The sequence below is a fragment of the Notechis scutatus genome, chromosome 6, assembly GCF_049901735.1.
Source record: "Notechis scutatus isolate UNSWTSFEM ecotype Mainland chromosome 6, rNotScu1.2, whole genome shotgun sequence".
Taxonomy (NCBI): domain Eukaryota; kingdom Metazoa; phylum Chordata; class Lepidosauria; order Squamata; family Elapidae; genus Notechis; species Notechis scutatus.
The window spans coordinates 27,991,766-28,014,743 of NC_142014.1; the positions used below are offsets into that span (position 1 = coordinate 27,991,766).

Below are 22,978 nucleotides of genomic sequence, written 5' to 3' on the forward strand. Positions count from 1 at the left end.
TTGTTCATTATTCATTCAAGGACTAATTCCCGCAGATGTTTTTTTTTTTACATATCCCAGAATAATGTGCCGCTTCAAAGTGGTAAACATTTTCATATTCAAAACCAGCATAAATTGGAGATCGTGTTCTTGAAGCTGGACTTTCTTCCTGCTCTGAGTTTGGGAACGTTGTTTTTAAATATATATATATATATATATATATATATATATGTGTGTGTGTGTATATATATATATGTGTGTGTATATATATATATGTGTATATATATATATATATATATATATATATATATATATGTGTGTGTGTGTGTGTGTGTGTGTATATATATATATATATATATATATATATATATATATATATATATATATATATATATATATATATATATATATTGTAACGCCTTAAAATCTGGGAAAAAGTCTGCTTAAATAGAAATGGAAAGGGTCCAATAAAATGCTACAGAAATGAGAAGGTCCAATAAAATACAGATGGTTAATTGGTTCAGGGAGGCAAAAGGAGTAACAAAAACTCTGAATACCAAACAATTTTTTCCCACATAAGAAATAATCACAAGCAGCTGACACCCAACATGTTGTAGCTTGTGCATTTAGTACTAAACAAATGACAAGTACCAGGACAAAAATGTTCCCGTCAAAATGTGTTGAGTACCAAATTCAATGAATTTCAAAGCAGTTGAGTACCATAGTGCCACTGTAATTCATCATCATAATCTTTTAATGACCCCATAATCCCTTACGGGGTGGAGTCTGGGCAGAGTGTTTTCATGGCCGGATGCTTTTCCTGTCACCAATGCAGAGTTTTCTTCAGCAGATATATTCTCAGTGTGCCAAGAGAGAAAAATATCTGCCTCTACCTAGGCTCCACTTGTAGGCCACCGCACCAACTCCTAAGGTGCCACTGTAGTTGATATGCATGAAGTCTGTTCATAAACCAAGAGACATTTTACTGTGAAACATACCTTTATTCTCTTTTTTTAAAAAGTTGATTAAATGTGTATCCAGCTTTCTTCCCAAAATATACCGTTTTTCACACGACCACTGCAGCATCCTTCTGGCCACTTGGCAACCGACTCACAGTTATGACAGATGCAGTGCCCTCTTTTGCCACCTGACCAGCCAAGTCAATGGGGAAGCTGGATTCACTTAACAACGGTGTTACTAATTTAACAACTGCGGCGGTTCACTTAACAAACATGGGCAAGGAATATTAGTAAAATGGGGCAAAATTCACTCCACAAATTTCTCACTTGATGGCATCAATTTTGGGCTCAACTGTGATCATAAGTCGAGGTCTACCTCTAATTATTTGAGCAGAACTAACTGCCTACTATTTTCATCCAGACTGAATAAATGAGTTTTCTATTTCTTTCTTTCTTTCTTGAGCAACTGTATTTTTTCAGCCATACGTTCCTCTTTTCTTACTTTCTTTTTTTTAAATGGTTGCAATTACAGCCAAGTTCTCTTTGACGGTTCTAACAGGAAAAGCATTTTTTTAAAAAACAAACCCAATTTTAAAACCAACGATCGTGTTTATAGCCGAGTGGCTTAAAGCTTCCTTCCTGGTTACAAGAAGACATCCGTTGCTTCTACTGATGAAGCCGGAAAAACAGAACATCTCACACCCGAAGGAGCCACTTTCCGTGGTTGTGAGTTGTTGCCATTTTAAAACAGAGCAGGAATCCAAAACTATACCAATGAGGCTTCTGCAGAAATTCAGTTCCTGCTTCCCAATCAGGTAAATCTCTCCTTAAATAATTCACAATTCTACTCAATCATTGCTGGCCTCCTGAAATTGTTCATTTTTTTTTTTTTTGTTCAGAAACTTTCCGGAGATGAAAACATGGGGAAGAATTTGTTAGAAAAAAAGCATCACGGCATCAAAAGTTTTGTTGGGATTAGCCTATCCATTTCAGTGCATGTCAGAGTTTTATTTATTACTTCATCTTCACTAGGAATTTCTTTCTCCTTCCACTTCTGGGTTAACCCTAGAGATGAAAAATAAGGATGAATTGGAAGATTACATAATTTGGAATAGATTTTACCATTGGTGGGGACAGAAAGGAAGGACCTAAGATGGAAAAGAGTTATTGAGAAGATATCCGAGATTAAAATAACACTAAGGATGTTGGAGGATGTAATTTAAAGATGAATAAATGTGTGTGTGTGTGTGTGTATGAACAAATGTACATAAAATCTATATTATACTTACACTACAATGATGACCAAAAGTTATGTCAAAATGATTCCACCATGTTCAATGTTTTTAAATATTATGTTTAATTAAAAAAAATTAAAAAACCAATAAAAAAAGTTTTGTTGGGAAAAATAACACACAGTGAGCAGTGTAGTCCTTATTAATTAAGGAGGAACAAATCGTAATAGCTTGTATCCATTTAGCCTTCGTTTCAACGGATATAGTGGAGAAAATGGAAATTATAAGACAATTTTTAAACATTTGTCGTTGGTCAGAGGTGATCTAAAATGAATGTTGTTTGAGACACATTGAAAAGTCTTTTCTTTGCTTATGAGCTGCTGGCGTACTGGAGTGAATGAGTTTTGATTTAATCAAGGAAGATAGCTTTTAATTATTTTAATTATATAAAAAATGTTCTTTTATCCCCCTGCAATTTTCCCCCCAAATAATTTTTTTCCTCTCTTTGCAAACTGGCAAAGATGCTGGCTTTGAAATTTTGTTCAAAAGTAATAAAAGACATAACATTAATAGAGCAAGTGACATGTTAAACAATTCTTTAAATACCGATGCTTTAAAACGCTTCAGATTTTAAATAGAAAGAGTGCCTATTTAGTATTTAGAAATGTATGAGGAGGAGAAGGACAAAATAGTACATCACCATAATAAAATATTAAATACAGCCTTGTCTTCTGGGTTAGCATGAATCTATGAGTTGAATCCAGATTTAAGGGCATGCAATTGGGCTCAGTAAAATAGATTTCTAAAAATTCTCTCTTTTCTATAACAGACATCCAGTTTCCCCAAATGCTACAGAGAAAAATGTGGAATTCAAAAAAAAAAAAAGATAATAGAGAAATAATATTTATAGAGCAAATGGTATATTAAACACAAATCATTTTTAAAGTGCTTCAGGTTTTAAACATACCTCCACAAAACAGTGTCTACTTAAATATTTGGAAACGATTGTTGAAGATGAAGTTGAACGATGATTATAATAGGTTAGATATGGCTTCGTCTTTCCAGTTAATATGATTTTTTTTAGTGGAATCCAGATTTAAGCGCACGCCGTTGGAGTCAGTAGAACAGATTTCTTTTTTGTAAAAAAAAGTTTCTTGTGTACAACAGAGTTCTCATTCCCCAAAACACTGCAGAGAAAAATGTAGAATTTCCTCATTAATTGTTTGGGCTGTGGTACAAAGATAAAATTGAGGGAAGCATCTGGCGCGCCCATATAAGCTTAATAAGGAAATAAATATTAAAAACCGCTCTGTCAGTGCAAAAGTCTGAAAATCAGAATAGAAGAAGCAACATTTTCGGGAGGGTCGATGGGGATGAGATCAGTGCTCAGGCTATTGGGGGGGGGGGAATTCTTGTACCCCCATGGGAGAGACATCTGGGCAGGGACTCAGAATTTTGATGACCGCAACATTCTAAGCCCTCCCCTTCCTGGTCACATGACCCAGAGGGGGCCATGTTTTCCATACAGACAACTTCTGGGCCTATAGTAGAGGCTTGCACAGACTGTGTTGGTGGGAGTGGTTTGGTGGTCCCTTGATTGGGCTGTTGTTTACTGTCAGTAAGCCACTAGAATGGGTCCCCAACCTCTGGGCCACGGGCCACTACTGGGACGTGGCCTATTTGCAACCGGACCGTGTGAACGGCAGGCCAGTGCAGCGTGCATGCACAATTCAACGTACATGATTGCCGAGCCGGTGCGCACATGCACCTATGCACAGATCGACTTCAAGTCCAGCTGCGTGCGCATGTGCATGTGCTCTGGCCCACTGCTTGTGTCCAGGGGTAGGCTGCTGGGGGTTAGTCAGGGGTTCGGGAGAGCCCCTAGCTAAGATTCTGGGCAGTTTGGAGAACCCCCAAATCCCACTCCTGGCTGGCCCCGCCTACCCCTCCTCTCCCCTCCCAGGAGTCCCCAGGCCACCCATTTTGGATGTAGGTAAGTGCAGGGTATGTGCGGAAGCTCAGGGAAGGTGAAAATGGGCCTCTCAGAAGTTCGGGAAGCCTGGAAATGGGCCCATTTCTGGCTTCCAGAGAGACTCCGGAGCCCGGGGAGGCCGTTTTTACCCTCCCAGAGGCTCAAGGAAAGCCTCCGAAGCCCAGGGAGGGCAAAATCGCCCCCCCCCCGCCAGGGTGCCGGAGGCCAACTAGGCCATGCCCACCATGGCCACACCCACCCAGCAACTGGGCAGAGAATCCTAACCCTAACCTTAACCACTGCACTAGAATATAAAATGAGAGCAAACTCCACTCCTTACTAACACTGATGATTTTACCTAGATGTCGCTTTTACTGTGGTTCAGTGAGAGGGTTCTTGTTTTGAGCTCAGCTCCGGTGGCCTAGAGGTGGAGCTATTGCTTCACAATCAGGAGGCTGTGTGTTCAATCTTAGGTAGAGGCTAATATTTGGAATAGACTCTCCTGCTCAAGCAGGGGGGTGGACTAGATCAGGACCTCCACCGGGGGGGGGGGGGGGGGGGGGGGGGGGGGGGGGGGGGGGGGGGGGGGGGGGGGGGGGGGTCCCTTCCAACTCTGTTGTTCTATGACTCCATGATAGTTTGGTAACAAAATGTCTGCAGTGAAACAGCCGAGATGTAGAGAACACCAAGAGCCCCAGATCAACCTACCACTGTTCTTACTTTAGCCGTTGCCTTTTGGGCGTCAGTTAACATTATTTACAGAAGCTGTGCTTAATACGGAATGTATTTGGACTGCTCTTTGTTTCGAACAAGGAGTGTCAAACTTGATTTGTTGAGGGCCGCATCAAGGTTGTGTTTGACCTCAGGGGGCTGGGGTGGGTGTGGCCGGGGTGTGTGTGGCCAGCTCGACGTCACTCATGTCGGGGCGCCTGTGGTGGCCCACGCGCTCTGTCAGCGAAAACGGGCTCCCGAGCTCCGTTTTCTGCTGCCACGGCCTCCTGCAACCCTCTGCCAGCAAAAATGGAGCTCTGGAGATCGGCCTGTGGCCCTCCCGAACTCCATTTTCACTGGCAGAGGCACCGTGGGCTGGTCCTTTGCTGTTTCCAGGGTGGCCCCACGGATCCGGCTCACGGGCCTTGAGTTTGACACCCCTGGTTTAGAACTTGTTATTATCTTTATTTTTTAAAAAGAATTATTGGGATTTTTATGGAAGGAAATCAAAAGGATTCAAAAGGGCTGCCCTTCTGTTCAGCCAGCTTTCATTAGATGTGTATTTCAAAAAAAAAAAAAAAAAAGATTTTTGAAACCGTATTTACCCGTGTTTCTCCGAAAATAAGACTCTGTCTTACTTTTTTTTTTTTTTTAGCCACCAAAAAAGGCACCAGGTCTTATTTTGGGGGATGTCATCCTCTGATAACCTCACTTGCATGTATCGTCCCTTGCCTCCTTTTCGCTGTCAGAGGCCTTCAGGAACTATTACTTCTGCAGCTGGCAAGGCTTCTCCTGAAGGCCTCTGCAGCCGATAAGAGAGCTCTGGATTGATCTGGAGTTTTGTTATCAGCTCCAGAGGCCTTCAGGAAAGCCTTGCCATTCTTGCTGGCTGCAGAAGAAATGGGCCAGCAAGGCAGGTGTCGGGGTGTGCAAGGCCTGGCTACAACTGTCCAAAGGTAAATAGTAGGGCAACTCCACCCCTCATCCCCACCCTAGCTTAATTTTTACCTGTCCACTTTGGAGTGGGTGAGATCTTAATTAGGGCTTATTTTTTTGGGGGGGGGGGTAGGGCTTATATTGGGCGCAGGAATAAAAATCAAGCTGGGACCAGTGGTGGGATTCAATTTTTTTTACTACCGGTTCTGTGGGTGTGGCTTGGTGGGCGTGGCAGGGGAAGGATACTGTAAAATCTCCAGGCAGAGGTGGTATTTGCCGGTTCTCTGAACTACTCAAAATTTCCGCTACCGGTTCTCCAGAACTGGTCAGAACCTGCTGAAGACCACCTCTGGTTGGGACTTAGCTTTTAGGGTAGTAAAAGTATTTTCGGGGAAACGGTAACAATGTCAGCCTTCAAGATTTTCTTTCTTTGCTTTGCATCTTTCGGCTGTCATAAGTAATGGGGGGAGGAGGGGAGACATGATTATGGGAAGCGAGCTGGAGGTTTCAGAAAACAGAACTGTATAAGTTGCAGGGGGAAGTTTCTTGGTTACAGTTCTATCCTATGCTATGCGCAGCTGCAACTCTTTATCAAACTATGTCAAGGTCAATGGACAGATGCCCACATGATGCTATACACAACTTTTAATTGGATGAGCCAATTGAACTATTGGGGGTGGGAACGTTGCCATCACTTTGTATATGTGATTTATGCGCTCATTTTCTCAGATTCAGAATTCTTTTGTTGCTACCACTTGATTTCCAGTAAAAGATATCTTTTCTCTAATTAATGGAGTCTAAGTATTTCTTTCTTAGATTTTGAATGGAGCACCATCTGACATTATTCTGAATCTGAGAAAAGCTCAGCACAGACTTCCCAGTCCATGAGCAAAAAAATAACCTGGCATTGTGCTGGATTTTCCTAGACTGCCTGTGGCATGGAGTTGGAGACCAGCGATCAAGCTGTGGTTATGAGAGATGACAACAAGCGACGCAGGAGGAGGAGGATGAAGCCCTACTGTACAGCCAACACGTTGTCGTCGACAGAACTCATCTCTATCGAGTTTGTTTTCCCCACAACTAGCATCGTACTCGACATCCCCACCAACTGCACGGTGGAGCAGATGAAAACCCAGGTCTGGATGCGGGCAGTGGAAGGCCACCAGACCTCAGACCTCTTCCGCAAGATCACGCCAGATCAATTTCTCCTCCTGTATCAGAAGAAGGGCCAGTGGTACGAAATCTACGACAAGTACCAGATCATACAGACCCTGGATTGTATCTTATATTGGAAAGTCCTGCAGAAGAAAGTGGGCAAGATTCACGTGGTCGAGAAGCCCAATCCCTCCGATGAAGTGCAAGACTTTCAAAATCAGCTCAATTATTTGATTGGCTACGACGTCACTGACGTGAGCAACGTGCATGACGATGAACTCGAGTTTGCCCGCCGTAGGCTGGTCACTCCGCGGACAATTGAAGTCTCCTGCCGTGATCCAAAATTGTATTCCATGTCCCCTTGGACCACATCCAAGCCCCTTCCGGAGTACTTGCTGAGTAGAATTGCCAACAGTAATATTTTTATCAACATCCACAGAGGAACCACCAGCCAGAAGATTAAAGTGGCGGTGGATGATACGCCAGACGTCATCCTCCAGAGCTTCTTCACGAAAATGGCAAAGAAGAAGTCTTTGATGAACATTCCTGAAGACTACAGTGAGCAGGATTTTGTCCTGCGAGTGAGTGGCCGAGATGAGTACATTGTAGGAGAGACACCCATCAAAAACTTCCACTGGATAAGACAATGTCTGAAAAAGGGGGATGAAATCCATCTGGTGCTAGATGAACCACCGGACTCGAACCAAGATGAAGTTCAGAAAGAAGAATGGCCGTTGGTTGACGATTGCACCGGAGTTTCGGGATATCACGAGCAGCTCACCATCCACGGCAAAGACCATGAAAGGGTGTTCACCATATCCTTGTGGGATTGCAACCGTAAGTTCAGGGTCAAGATCATCGGGATTGATATCCCCATCTTACCGAGAAACACGGACCTTACGGTCTTTGTGGAGGCAAACATTCAACACAGCCAACAGCTCCTCTCCCAGAGGAGAACAACCGCTAAGCCGTTTACTGAAGAGGTTCTGTGGAACGTTTGGCTTGAGTTTGACATCAAGATCAAGGACCTTCCAAAAGGAGCGTTGCTCACCCTGCAGATATATTGCGGCAAAACTCCCCTACCATCCACCAAGGGTAACCTCCACCCTCAGGACTCGCCCTCTACCGACCCCAAATACAAAACTCAGCTTCTCTACTACGTCAACCTTTTGGTGATAGACCACCGCTCTCTGCTCAGGACGGGGGACTACGTCCTTCACATGTGGAAAATCCCAGGCAAGGGGGAAGAGCAAGGAAGCATCAATGCGGATAAACTGACCTCGGCCACCAACCCGGATAAAGAAAACTCCATGGCTATTTCGATCGTTTTGGACAAATACTGTCACCCCATCGCCTTGCCGAAACACAAGATTGCATCTGATCCCCCGGAGGGCAGGGCCAGAGTTGAAATGCCAAACCAGCTGCGCAAACAGCTGGAGGAGATCATAGCTACTGATCTGCTCAACCCACTCACCCCTGAAGACAAGGAATTATTGTGGCACTTCAGGTATGAAAGCATAAAGCACCCCAAGGCCTACCCTAAGTTGCTCAGCTCAGTGAAATGGGGAGAGCAGAAACTAGTTGCCGAAACTTACCAACTGCTAGCAAAAAGAGAGGCCTGGGACCAGAGCGCTTTGGATGTTGGCTTGCCCATCCAGCTTCTGGACTGCAACTTTTCGGACGAAACCGTGAGAACAATGGCGGTGCAGAAGTTGGAAGGCTTAGAAGACGATGGTGTTCTTCACTACCTCTTGCAGCTGGTGCAGGTAAGCTAGAGGGATGTTTCTGGTGTCTTTAGAAGACTCACTCTTGGTTAGTACTTGGATGGGGGTATTGTGGCCTGTCAGCAGAGCTGGCAGCAGACTTGGACAGTGAGGAGGTTGGGGAGGAACATGGGCCAGTCCTGGAGTCTGGCGAAGGCTCTAAAGACATCTCTGCGTTGGAGGCAGAGATGGGGCCAGGACCATCTGACAGTTATCAGTTGCCTTCGGCGTTGGAGATCAGTGGGGCAGAAGAACAGCTGGAGCCTGTTCCCAATGTGCGCATGCACAGAGCTGCCAGGAGAAGGAAACAGTTAAGGAACAAGGGTCGACTCGGGAGTAAAGGCACAGGTGGATGGTGAATGGCCCCTCCCATAGGGAATAAAGAGGACTGAAAGGGGAGGGGTGTTTGCAGGAGACGATTAGTTCAATTCATTAGTTCAATTCGTTCCTGACTTCTTGCCAAGTAATTGCTGCTACAGTGTGGCATTTGGAAGCTATCAGCCTGGCAACTCTCCAAGCCTGATAAAGGTCTGTAATTGGGAATTCTCTTGAAGGACTGTTGGCCTCTGCTGGAGAGGAATTCACTGTAAATTAAGTCAAAGGGGTTTATCGGGACGAGGACTCGGCTTCGTGGTTTTTGGGCAGCCTAAGACAGAACAGGGAGGCTCTCAGAAGTTGCCAGATCTGATCATCTGGAATTTATTTATTTATTTTTAAAAAAGGGGGAAATAAAAAAAGATAGATGAAGTCAACAGCAAGAAGACACATGAATTTGAACATGTAACTGTTAGGAATCAAGCTTTACTAAAGAGAGACACTGTCTGCTACAGAGAAGTTCCCTGAAGGTGGGCTTCAGCATTAGCCCGAAAGCTCGGAAATCAAAACTTCTGGTTCCATTGACCGACCCAGATTGGATCCTGCAACATTATCCTGGGACACGTCTATTCACCTTGGGCTGTAGAGAACATGCTTAAATAAGAGGCCATTTGCAAATGGGAGTTGCACCTGATCCTGTTAGGTGTTGGGTATGGCCCACATGTGAAATCAGTTTTTATTCCTTGTTACATCTCCCGTATTTGTAATTGGCGTTGTCAAATAGCAACGCCTCTTCTATTGTGTGTCCTTCACAGCAGTGGTGGGATTCACAGTTTTTTACTACTGGTTCTGTGGGCATGGCTTGGTGGGCGTGGCTTGGCTTGGTGGGCGTGGCAGGGGAAGGATACTGCAAAATCTCTATTCCTACCCCACTCCAGGGGAAGGATACTGTAAAATCCCATTCCCACCCCATTAACCTGCTTTCCAGCTCTGTTCTCCTGTCCAGGGCAACCAAAGAAGACCCAGCCAATCAGCTGGGACTCGGGAGGCAGAGAATTGATGGGGGCGGGGCCAGTCAGAGGTGGGATTTGCCGGTTCTCTGAACAATTGAAAATTTCCTCTACTGGTTCTCCAGAACTGGTCAGAACCTGCTGAAGACCACCTCTGCTTCACAGACACTCGAGATACGCTGTGTAAGCCAGTCATTTTAAGAGGGAAAAAAAATATAAGTGTCTAACCCAAACTTGCCTAAAATTCATACAAAATGTGCCACTTGCATCTCTTGGAGTTTAACAGCTATGTAGTCTCTCGAGGCTGAAGCGATGAAGTTTGCACTTTTCTTCAGGCGTTTCGCTGCCCCACGTTCAATCTGCCTGAATTTTTTTGCGCAAAGGTTTTTTTTTAAAAAAAAAAAAACAGGCAGGAAATTAAAAACAAATCCTATTATGTGCTAGCTGGGAGAAATTCCAGATAAGAACCCAAAACTAAAGTAACAGTGTGTTCGTACTTATTTTTCTTTTTTCTCTTATTTCAGGCAGTCAAATTTGAGCCTTACCATGACAGTGCCCTAGCTCGATTTCTTCTAAAGCGCGGTTTGAGGGTAAGTACCAGTATTGGAAAAGATTTAAATCAACGGAGTGTAAATGGAGATTCTCAGTCATTCAGGTCAAGGTTGTCCCAAAGGTGCTTTTTCAAGTAGTGTGTACTGAACCCCAAGAAAACTCCACACTCATTTGCACTACTCAGGTAACCCTGAGGACGCAGATTAAACCTCCAAGTGGCCTCAACAACCCTCTAAAAAGAATGCAAATGACCAGCTGTCTGCAAGGAGTATAAATCCTTCCATTGCCCCACCAATCCAGTCAGAACTGAAGAAGCTTCTTGGATGAGAAACGAAACGTCTTCAAAAGAAAAACCAAAAAAGTCCAGTTGCCTTCTATTGGAAAAAAACACCTTTGGGACAACCATGACCTGGAGGACGGAGAAACTCTACGGACTTTTAGCTATACAATTTGGGATGAACAACCTTGGAATGGTGTGGGAGTATGAACGGATTTCCAGAAAAATTGCAGACTACAGAAACCATGTGTGCTTCAATTTAAGATGCAGACAACACAGACTCAACAGCCTACGTGTGTCTTTAAAAGTGAAGGGACACAGGGCAGAAAACATCCTGCAGCCACGAAGGCTCTACACCCATTTGTACTATTCAGGTGATCCTGAGAACAGAGCTAAACCTCCACGTGGCCTCAGCGGCTCTCTAAAAGGATGCAAATGACCAGCTGTCTGCAAGGAATATAAACCCTTCCATTCCCCCACCATTCAGTCAGAGCTGAAGAAGCTTCTTGGATGAGAAGCGAAACATCTTCAAAAGATAAAAATGAGAAAGTCCAGTGGCCACCTGAAAAAGCACCTTTGGGACATCAGACGGAGTGCAAGGCAGGGCTACGAAAGTCGCTTTGTGAAATCAAAGAGTAGACTTTGATTTTTTCTCATGTTTGACTGAACCGGTAGACCAAACACTGACTTGGTAGTACTAATTCTTGCATGAAGGTCAGTTTGTTTTTCAACTTTAGTTGGGTTGGTCTAGATTAGAACAGCTCCAAGCAGGGATAGGATTCTACCAGTTTGGACCAGTTCGAGCAAACCAGCAGTTCCGGTGATCATTTGGCCCCTCCTCCCCTTCTATTTCTGTTGCTTTATTTCCTTGCTTTGGAGCACAGCTGATTCGCGTGGGAGAGCAGTTTTGCTGCGCCTCAGCTGTTTTACTCACCAAGTAAATTGGGCTCAATTGTCATAAGTGGAGAACTGCTTGTGCTATGTTTCTGATTTACAAAATCAGATCTCTTTTTAAAATAGATTTTAGTTATACTTTTTTTTAAGTAAACATAAAAATTCAATATTTACATGAACTGTGTTGTCTGGGTACAGATATTTTTGAGAAATAATGATAGCAATAATATTCATAGCATTGATAATAATCACATAGTAATAATAATATGTGCTTATCCATACTAATAAACCTTCATTGTATAATTAGTCCTTCTCTTAAACTTTTTCAGTTTCTAATTTTTGTTTCTCTTAGCTTACCATTAGTAAAACGAATCCCATGTTAAAAAAATATTCTGTTTCTTCCTTCTCCTTTATTTTAAGTATTAATCTATCCATCTCTGTGCATTGTTAATATTTTTTATAAACTACACTTTCATCCGTCAGGATCTCTTCATTTTTCCACTGTTGGGCAAAAACAATTCTCGCTGCTGTTTAACGCATGTAAAATTAAATATGTATTCCCTTTTTATTGTATTTTTCTGGTAAAATACCCAACAAGAATATTGTTTTAGATCTAATCTAGTGTCAGGATTCCGGCAGTTGCCCTAATTAAATCGTGAGCCTCGAGCTCAAAAACTTCAAAGGATTTATTAGGAGCGAACATATCGGCATGACCTGTATGAAGCCTATTCTGAGACACGTAATTCACTGTTACCCTTGACCCTGGTTTCCCCACTCCACCCCTCTGGGTGTATCATAATTCATATTCTCCAACAAAACACGTTCATAGCCAAGAGTCATCAATCACGTTCTCTAATTAGAGAGTCCAGTAGCTTAGTTATAATCTTTGCAAGATAAGAATGGAATGCACTTTTGGTTCCAAACTGCTGCAGTGCTCTTTCAAATTTCTCCCCCCTTCCCTTCTGTTCATAGCAACTCTAAAACAGGCATAGAAATGTTTTTCTTTTTTTTACAACAAACACAAACAAACACAAACCAACAAATAAAACCTTCTTTCAATTGTACAGTGTGTCAGCTGGTACATATCTCTTGTGCATAATATCAACCATCTTTTCCTCTTTAAGTTTAGATTAAAATTCATAATGTTAAAAAATCTATCCATATCATATTATCTTATTGTTAAATCATCATTAGACTTTAATTACAAATTTACTTCATCCTTTTCTAGCACATTTTAATTCTTTCCATAGTAATCAGTTATAATATATGATTTCATTGTATTATCTTTACTACTGTATTATATTTATATTATAATACGTTTCATTTCTCTATTTTCCTAGCTAACCATTGATAAAATAAATCCCATATTTTATAATATTCTTCTTCTTCTTGTTCTCTTCTTCTTGCCAATGTCACATCTGCTCATTCCATTATTTTCCTTTATCACCTCCTCTTCTATCGGAATTTTTTTCGCTTTTCCAGTTTTTAGCAAATACAACAGGCATAGAAATGTTTTCTGAGTTGACATTCAGATCTCTTAAGAATCTGTCTGAGATGCTTTACCCTTTCCATGCGTAGAACAAGCGGATCGGACACTTCCTGTTCTGGTTTCTGAGAAGCGAGATTGCTCAATCCATGCACTACCAGCAAAGGTTTGCCGTGATCTTAGAAGCCTATCTGAGAGGTTGTGGCAAAGCAATGCTGAAGGACTTCCTCAGGCAGGTCCAAGTGACAGAGCTGCTGCACAAGGTCACCAGGGAGATCAAGGCCATTTCCGCGGAGAAGTACGATATCACCCCTCAAGGTAAGGGCTGACTTGAGAAGCATCGTTGCAGGGGGAAATGCATTCGCCTTCCGCATTTTTAATCCCTGGCAACGAAGTCCCTGGTATCTTTGCATCACAGTTGTGGTTTCCAGATGAGTTGGTTGCGAACCAGATTAATAAAACCCAAAAAGATACATGTAGAAGGGAATATGGGTAGCTCAGGGTTGAAACGAAGGGCCCTTGGTGCTCTCTGAGCTGGGTGGTTTTCTGCAGACGTTTCGTTACCAAACTAGGTGACTTCATCAGTGCTAGAAAAGAGAAGGGTTTGTGGAATTGGGGAGGAGGAGGAGAAAGAGGAGGGAGAGGACTGTGCGGGGTCCTTGGTGCTCCCTGGTCTTGGTGGGTTTTCTCGCAGACGTTTCATTACCAAACTAGGTAACCCAGTGCTGACGACGTTATGTAGTTTGGTAATGAGATGTCTGCAAGAAAGCCACCGAGTTCAGAGAGCACCAAAGACCCCACAAAAAGTATGCTATACTTACAAATCAAATGAGATGTTGATAATCTTAAGTCATAAGTGAGGCTATCTCCTAGCTAGGTTGGATCAAAATGCTCCATGATGATAGAAGACAGACAGAGCTTGTCTTGAGATATAGGCATTTATCCATTTTTTCCCCATTCTCATTTCCTAGTCATCGCACAGCTCAAACAAAAACTCGAGAGGCTACAGGACAACAAGTTTCCAGAATGTTTTAGAGTTCCCTATGACCCTGGATTGAAAGCAGGAGCACTGATGGTAAATATGATTTTCGTCTCTTTTAGCAAAGTCAGGTGAATGAGGGTCAATGGGATTAGAGCCCAAACAGAGCTCTTAAGACAAAAGGAGGAATAAATTCCTATCTATGCAACAGTACAATGCACATTTTTGTGACTTTGTGAATGTTTAATAGAGCAAAAATTGAGCAAAACATCCATGAGGGTTCAGTGTGATCTTGATATATCCTGGTTGAGTTTCTGCTATTAAATTAGAGAAGTACCCAGCTGGCTGAATGTCTATGGAGATATTCTCTGTCTTTTTAATTTGTTTATAGCAATAGCACTTAGACTTATATACCACTTTATAGCGCTTTACAGCCCTCTCTAAGTGAATTACAGAGTCATCCTATTGCCCCCAACAATCTGGGTCCTCATTTTACCCACCTCAGAAGGATGGAAGGCTAAGTCAACCTTGAGCCTGGTAGGATTTGAACTGCCAAATTGTAGGCAGCCGGCAGTCAGCAAATGTAGCCTGCACCACTGCACCACAGATGCTCCTTATAATATACAATACAAAAATTACAAAAACAAATTGTAGGAAAAATAGGGGAGGGAAAGGGGAAGGGAAGGGTGCAGAAAGGAAAGGAAAAAGAACGAAAAGGCATTAACTTCTGACTCTCTATGGTGCAATAGAATAGGATAGTAACATCAAAGCTCAACTTTTTACTTTTATGTAGTAGTATAAACTAGCCACTTCTATAACAACGAATCTATCAAATCAGTAAAACCCCAAATCAAAGTTTCATTCTTGTCCACTTCAAGCACAAAGTCCAGAAGTGGTTTCCAAGTAGAAACAAAAATATTTGTTTGTGTGTGTGTGTTTTTCTTTGATTAAAGCAGTGGCAAGGTGGGCGTGGCAGAGGAAGGTTACTGTAAAATCCCCATTTTCTCCCCATGCCACTAACCTGCTTTCCAGCTCAGTTCTCCTGGGCAGGGCAACCAAAGAAGACCCAGACGATCAGCTGGGACTCAATGGGAGGCAGAGAAGAGATGGGGGTGGGGCCAGTCAGAGGTGGTATTTGCCGGTTCACCAAACTACTCAAAATTTCCGCTACCGGTTCTCCAGAACCAGTCAGAACCTGCTGAATACCACATCTGAACAGCACTGGAAAAAGTGACTTAAGACCGTTTTTCACAGTTACAACCTTTCCAGCATCCCTTCCACGAACACGTGATCCTAAGTCAGCTTCTTGCCAAGTGGTTCCTCCTTACGACGGTTGCAGGATTTCCCCTGGGGTCGCATGATCTCCTTTTGCCACCTTCTGACGGGCAACGTCAATGGGGAAACCATATTCACTTAACCACCAGGTTCCTAACGTATTCAACTGCAGGGTTTCACTTAGCAACTTGGGCAAGGAATGTGGTAAAAAACAGGGGGAAAAACTCGGTTCAATCTCTTCCCTTAGCAACAGAAATTTTGGGCTCCATCGTAGTCGTAACTCGAGGACTATCTGTAGATGCACGGTCCTGGCCTTTAATCCTGAGATGTCAATTCTGGTGGTGAACAGTGTGTATAAGTGTCCTTCTTACCTCGCAGATCGAAAAATGTAAAGTAATGGCCTCCAAGAAAAAACCTCTGTGGCTAGAATTCAAATGTGCGGATCCAACCTCTCTGTCCAGCGAAACCATTGGCATCATCTTCAAACACGGTGATGATTTGAGACAGGATATGCTCATTTTACAGGTAATATATGTTCTGACCAAGGCTTCCTAGACCGTAATTATGCACAAACTTATTTTACAAACAAGTCTTATTTTATTGCAACGCTAGGAATTGTTTTCATTCCCAGCCGGCAATGAATCTCAAACAGTCCCCTGAGATAAGCACCCACCTTTCTTCCCTCTGAAGTGCTGCCAATAACAGAAGTATCAAATGAACTAGAAAGAAAACCAAGCGAGCTGGGTGACCTTGGGCCAGTCACTGTCTTCCACCCATTGATTAACATAGATTAGAATGGATGTGTCCAGAGGTTGAGCTTAATGATAGAAAGTGCACTTCATCTCTTCAATAATGGTGAAAACAGTCAGGTTCTATATTTAGGCAAGAAAAATCATATGCACAGGTACAATATAGATGGTACTTTGCTCAATAGTAGTAACTGTGAGAGGTGATCTCGGAGTCTTAGTGGAAAACCATTTAAATAGGAGCCAGCCGTGTGCAGCAGCTGCCAAAAAAGCCAATGCAGTTCTAGGCTGCATAAACAGAGGGATAGAATCAAGATCACGTGGTTAATACCACTTTATAATGCCAAACGTGGAATCCTGCATTCAGTTTTGGTCACCATGATGTAAAAAAGATGTGGAGACTCTGGAAAGAGTGCAGAGAAGAGCAACCAAGAGGATTAGGGGACTGGAGGCTAAAACATGAAGAACGATTGCAGGAACTGGGTATGTCTATCAGTTTAATGAAAAGAAGGACTAGGGGAGACATGATAGCAGTCTTCCAATATCTCAGGGGCTGCCCCAAAGAAGAGGGAGTCAAGCTATTGTTCAAAGCACCTGAGGGCAGGACAAGAAGCAATGGGTGGAAACTAATCAAGGAGAGAAGCAACTTAGAACTAAGGAGAAATTTCCTGACAGTGGGAACAATTAATTAGTGGAACAACTTACCTCCAGAAATTGTGAATGCTCCAACACTGGAAGTGTTTAGAAGATGTTGGATAACCCTTTGTCTGAAGTGGTGTAGGGTTTCCTGTCCAAGCAGGGGGTTGGACTAGACCTCCAAGGTCCCTTCCAACTCTCCTATTTTATTCTTCTTGCGTCAGTCCACAAATCTTTTACCTCATGCCCCAAGATGAAGGTGACGGAAACAGCAGAGAAGACAGGAGGTGACAGGATGTTTATGCGTTTTAGCGAACTGGATTTTTTTTTCTTTTTGAATTATTTCTCCACAAGCTGCTTCTGTTATTCGTCTTGTCCAGAGTGTTTGCCAACGTTTATACATAGTATAATTCAGAGCCCAGGGCCTTCCAGATGTTTGGACTGCATCAAACTTAACTCCCTGATCATCCCCATTGATATTTGAGGCTGTCATTTTCATTCCACCTGGGGAAATTGTATTTACTTACTGTATATTTACCCTGTTTCTCCAACAATATGGCCTCCCCCAATAGGAAGTCCTAGCATGTTTTATAGGCATGAAATGAAATTAAGCCCCTCCTCCCAAATTAAGGCCTATATTAAAACATGTGAAATGGGGGGGGAATGGTGGGGGGGCTTGCCGTTAGGAAGTACTTTTGTTGCACACCCAAATATGGTGCTGCCTGCGTTGACCCCAATATGAAGTGCCCCACCAACGCCGAGGTCAACATCCAAGCCATCACTGCTTGCCCACCCGAAGATGCAAGGGGGGGAATTAAGTCACCCCCGAAAAGACGGCCTAGCCATTTTTTCGGGGCTCAAAAAAAAATAAGACCCAGCCTTATTATATGAGAAACACGGTATATTATTTGTTACTTAAGTAAGTTTTTAGTGAGTCCATCAGGTCACTGTCCTGTAATAAAGAATTCAATTTGAAATCACGTATTGAATTCATACAAATGTTTTCTAAGACGATTTCAAAGACAAAAATTGCCCCTTGTCAGACTTGTCCCAGCTTGGGCCTTCAGGAAAGAAAAATCCTTCGCTTCATTCCAGTGATAGGATTCATTTTTTTGTAGTACCGGTTCTGTGGGCGTGGCTTGGTGGGCGTGGCAGGGGAAGGTTACTGCAAAGTCCCCCTTCCCTCCCCACCCCACCCCACTAACCTGCTTTCCAGCTCCGTTCTCCTGTGCAGGGCAACCAAAGAAGACCCAGCCGATCAACTGGGACTCAGTGGGAGGCAGAGAATAGATGGGGGCGGGGCCAGTCATAGTGCTGAAGTGATCATGTGATGGCAGATCTCACAGGCCCCCCCCCTCCCGATGCTTCTTTGCCTTTTCTTTCCATTAGATACTTCGAATCATGGCATCAATATGGGAAGAAGAATCCTTAGATTTGTGTTTATTACCCTATGGATGCATTTCGACAGGGAATAAAATAGGTAATGTATTTGTCCAAAGTAGAACTTTTTTAAAAAAGCACAATTTAATCCACAACTTATAATCATTAATTTAAGGACCATTTGAAGTTACAACGGCACTAAAAAAAAAGTTAACCCTATCAAATTTATCTGCCTTTATCAAATTTCTATCTAACTGTCTATCAAATTTCTCTCTCTCTTTCTCTCTCTCTTCTTTATCTCTCTGTCTCTCTCTCTCTCTCTACCTACCTACCTACCTTATCTATCTAATCTATCTCCTGTCCTATGTCTATCATCTATCTAAATTTACCTATCTATATATCTATATCTGTCTGTCTGTCTGTCTGTCTGTCTATCTATCTATCTATCTATCTATCTATCTATCTATCTATCATCTATCTATCATCCATCTCCTGTCCTATGTCTGTCTATCATCTATCTATCTGTCTGTCTCTCTCTCTCTTTATCCTATGTCTGTCTATCATCTATCTATATTTACCTATCTACATCTATCCAAATTTATCTATCTATCCATCCATCCTGTCCTATGCCTGACTGCCTGCCTGCCTGCCTATTGCTATCTCTATTGATCTATCGTTTAAACTTCTTATTCTGCTCACCTATAAGGTGACTCAGTACTTAGAGATAGTCTAGACAAGAATGACCAGCCAGGAGTAGCAACACTACCTTTATTAGGAGGTTAGAGTAATTAGAAACTTGCAAAGTCTGAACGTGCCCCTCCTGTCCCTCACTTTTATACTTTTCCTCAAACTACAGGTCTACCTGTAGTCCTGACCTATTTTCACATCTTAGTCCGGTCTATTTTTATAAAACTGACAGTAGCAGATCTGGATATGAGGAAGAAGAGAAAGAAATATATGGTTCTTCCATCCTGGAATGATGCTGTTGGTTCAAGCCTTGCTTTGTTTTCTTTTTAAACAGGAATGATTGAAATCGTAAAGGATGCTAATACAATTGCCAAAATCCAACAAAGCACAGTTGGGAACACTGGAGCCTTTAAAGATGAAACATTAAACCAGTGGCTTAAGGATAAGTGTGTAATTGAAGAAAAGGTGCGTGTTCCTATTACTGCTATTGCTATTATTTCTGTTTGAAAATGTATTCTTTCTTTTTAAGCCATTATGGGTATGTCAGAGGTGTCCAACCTTGGCAACTGTAAGATGTATGGACTTCAACTCCCAGAATTCCCCAACCAGCATAAGACGAGTAGCTGCAACTTGGAAAGAAAAATGACAGTGTCATACCCTGGTTGGAGTCTGAATCCGAGGAGGAAGCCGGACAGCTGACAGGGAGTGGGAGTGTGGCTTTGTTGGCTGTGAAGGAAACTGGGGAAGGGCAAAGTCCAGCTGGGCAGAGCAGGAGAGAGGTAGAACAAGGGAGAGGGAGTTTAGAGGAAGACTCAGCCCCCCCCCCCTCTTCTTCCTAGGGCACGCAGGGAGGAATGGAGAAGAGAGCAACGTGGGTTGCATGGCTTACGGGGGAGGAAAGGGCCCTGATTCCCTTCATTAGCCACAGCTGGGAAGACACTTGATAAGAAAGGCAGGTTGTGTGCGGCAGGCAGCTGGGAGCAAACGTGACTTTATCCTGTGTTGTCGTGGCTTATCTGTGTTCCTGGCGTCTTCCCAACTGTGTGAGTTTTGCCATGCGTTCAAATCTGAAATTCTTGTTCCTGCCCTGCCAAACTAAATACTTCAGTTTGGCTTGTTTGGACTTTAAATTACAGTTTGTGTTGCTTATGTTTTGGACTTGATTTTCTGGAGTCAAAGGCTGTTCCTGGGAGAGTTTTTCTCCAGCCAGAAGGTAACCTGGACATTAGGAGCAAAATTGGAGATAATAAAGGGACTCTTATTGCTTATCTGACTGTGTTGGCTTTGTGCCATGCCCCAGGTTATCACAGGATGTATATAGGAACATTCACTTAAGGAGAGAGAGGGAGGGAAGGCGGGAGAAAGAGTATATGAGTGACTTTTCTTTCTATATGACCACAGTTAGAATATCAAAAACCAGTATCTATATACAGTATTTCACTGCTCTGTATTTGTTTTAGTTCATTTTTTTTAAAGTTTTATTTTCACTGTGCCTTGTGAGTTGATAAACAGTTTCCATTTGCTCTTCTTTTCTTTAGTAAATTCTGGGCCTTTTATGATCATTCGTAAAAACAATCACAACAACCACACATATGCAAGAATGTGAAGGTTGTTGAGTTGCCAGCACCAACTCGATAAGAGGTGTAATCTTGGTTGAAATGACAACCATTGGATTGGATTAATTTGGCACATACACGTAGTCCTCGTATTACGACCCACAATTGAGCCCAAAATTTACATGGCTAAGTGAAACACCCGTTGAGTGAGTTCTTCCCCCCATTTTACAACCTTTCTGGCCACCGTTGCTAAGTGAATCATTGCAGTTATGAAGCTAGTAACCCAGTTGTTAAGTGTATCCAGCTTCTCCCATTGGCTGGTCAGAAGGTCGCAAAAGGGGACCGCACTGCAACCATCATAAACAGGAGCCGGTTGCCGAGCGTCTGAATTTTAATCATGTGAACGTGCCGCAAGGGACGTAAGTAGTGGTGGGATTCTACTTGTTCGGACTGGTTCGAGAGAACTGGATGTTAAATTTGCATCTGGTTCGCCAAACCGATATTTGACCCGACTGGCTAGCCCTGCCCACCCCTCCCCTCCCCTCCCAGGAGTCTCCACGTGGCCCATTTTGGATGCAGGTAAATGCAGGGTCCACGCGAAGGCTCTGGGAGGGTGAAAAATGGGACTTCTGGAAGTCTGGAAATGAGCCTGTTTCTGGCTTCCAGAGGGCCTCCAGAGCCTGGGGCAGGCCGTTTTCATCCTCCTAGAGGCCTGAGGAAAGCCTCCAGACTCTGGGGAAGGCGAAAAATGGTCCTACCGGAACTTTCGGCAGGCCACGCCCATTATGCCCACACCCACCCAGCAACTGGGCAGCGAACTGATTGCTGGGATTTTTGAATCCCACCCCTGATCGTAAGTGTGAAACATAGAGCCGTAGTTCACTTTTTTCAGTGTCGTCGGAACCTCAAACAGCCACCCAACGAACCGTTATAAGCCGAGGCCTCCCTGTCCTGCAGTTTGGCACAGAGCCAATAACCGGAACCCTTTTCTTAACAGTTTCAGTCAGCCGTGGAGCGGTTTGTGTATTCTTGCGCAGGCTATTGTGTGGCAACCTTCGTACTTGGAATAGGAGACAGGCACAACGACAACATTATGATCACAGGATCAGGTGAGTTTTGACTGAATGAGGGACAGCTTTGTTTAGTCCCGTGATGGCGAACCAATGGCATGTGGGCCACAGGGGGCCCACAGAGCCCTCTCTGCGGGCAGGCGAGCCGTCGCCCCAGCTCAGCTCCACCGCGCATGTGCGTGTGCCTCCTGCCAGCCAGCTGACTTTTGGCTCTCTGCTGCGCATGTGCAGGTGGCGAAGCGCATGGGGGAGAAGCATGTGCATGCGCAAGGGTGGGGGTAACGTGGGGGAGGTCGTGTGCACATCGTGGGGGAGGGGGAGTGCGGGGAGGTGCGGCGAGCCCCCCCCCATGATCCCCGTTTTGGGCCTAGTAGGCCTCCCTGAAGCCTCCTGGAAGTAAAAATGGTGTGGGGGACGCACGCCCCTTTTGCTCCCAGGAGGCTGCAGGGAGGTTTCCTTCCTTCCTTCCTTCCTTCTCTTCTTTTTCCTGTAAGATGAGCGAAGAGAAGATGGCAGGGAATGCAGCCGTTCGATCATAGAAAAGTAGATTTTGACGAAAGTTGTAAAGGCAAAACAGAAAGATGGAAGAGCCAATAAAGTTTTTATTTTTATTTTTGTAACAAGTCATCCTAATTGATGTGTTTTAATTGTCTGGCGTAATATTGATTCCTCTCCCCCCGTTTTCTTCCCAAGGTAATCTCTTTCATATTGATTTTGGCCATATTCTTGGAAACTACAAAAGTTTCCTTGGAATAAATAAGGAAAGAGTTCCTTTTGTCTTGACACCCGATTTCCTTTTCGTCATGGGGACGTCAGGGAAGAAAACAAGCCTGCGCTTTCAGAATTTTCAGGTAAGCTGGCCACCAAATAAACCTTGGTGATGTCACCCAATAGAAAGTTTAAAATGTGATAATCTCATTCATTGCTGTGAAAAAATTTTTTTTTTTGAAGAGGTAATTTGTTCCTTAGGCTATCCATCTGGCAAATTTGCGGGATTCTTTTTTCCCCCCTGCCAGGTATATGCATACATTCAAATTAGACTGGAATGTTTCTCTGGAACATATATGTGTGTGTGTGTGTGTGAATGTGCATAAGGGTGATCTTTTGAGAGCTGAATTCCAACGAAATTTCATTTTAATGTATGCTGATTGGTGTACATTTAAAGTGACAGTAAAGTTCTGTTCTATTCTATTCTATTCTATTCTATTCTATTCTATTATGTATTCCATTTTCTATTCTACTATTCTATTCTCTATATTCTTCTATTCTATTCTATATTCTATTCTATTCCCTGTATTCTGTATATTCTATTCTATTTTCTATTCTACTATTCTATTCTCTATATTCTTCTATTCTGTTCTATATTCTATTCTATTCCCTGTATTCTGTATATTCTATTCTATTTTCT

General features: G+C 43.2%; 1 protein-coding gene across 2 annotated transcripts in view; it reads left to right on the top strand.

Annotated features, from left to right (window-relative positions):
* The window catches only part of PIK3CG (phosphatidylinositol-4,5-bisphosphate 3-kinase catalytic subunit gamma), a 40,824-nt gene that overhangs the window by 13,753 nt on the left and 4,093 nt on the right, over positions 1-22,978 (top strand). The window contains exons 1-10 of one of the 2 annotated variants that reach the window (XM_026677188.2): positions 1,627-1,753; positions 6,716-8,710; positions 10,557-10,622; positions 13,334-13,559; positions 14,213-14,316; positions 15,874-16,020; positions 18,267-18,357; positions 19,279-19,409; positions 21,498-21,609; positions 22,264-22,421. In XM_026677188.2, coding sequence (XP_026532973.2) covers positions 6,728-8,710; positions 10,557-10,622; positions 13,334-13,559; positions 14,213-14,316; positions 15,874-16,020; positions 18,267-18,357; positions 19,279-19,409; positions 21,498-21,609; positions 22,264-22,421 — 3,018 coding nt within the window. In that variant the 5' untranslated portion in view covers positions 1,627-1,753; positions 6,716-6,727. Of the gene's footprint in view, positions 1-1,626; positions 1,754-6,715; positions 8,711-10,556; positions 10,623-13,333; positions 13,560-14,212; positions 14,317-15,873; positions 16,021-18,266; positions 18,358-19,278; positions 19,410-21,497; positions 21,610-22,263; positions 22,422-22,978 lie in introns of those variants that run through there. The other variant, XM_087967788.1, reaches the window with a different exon arrangement.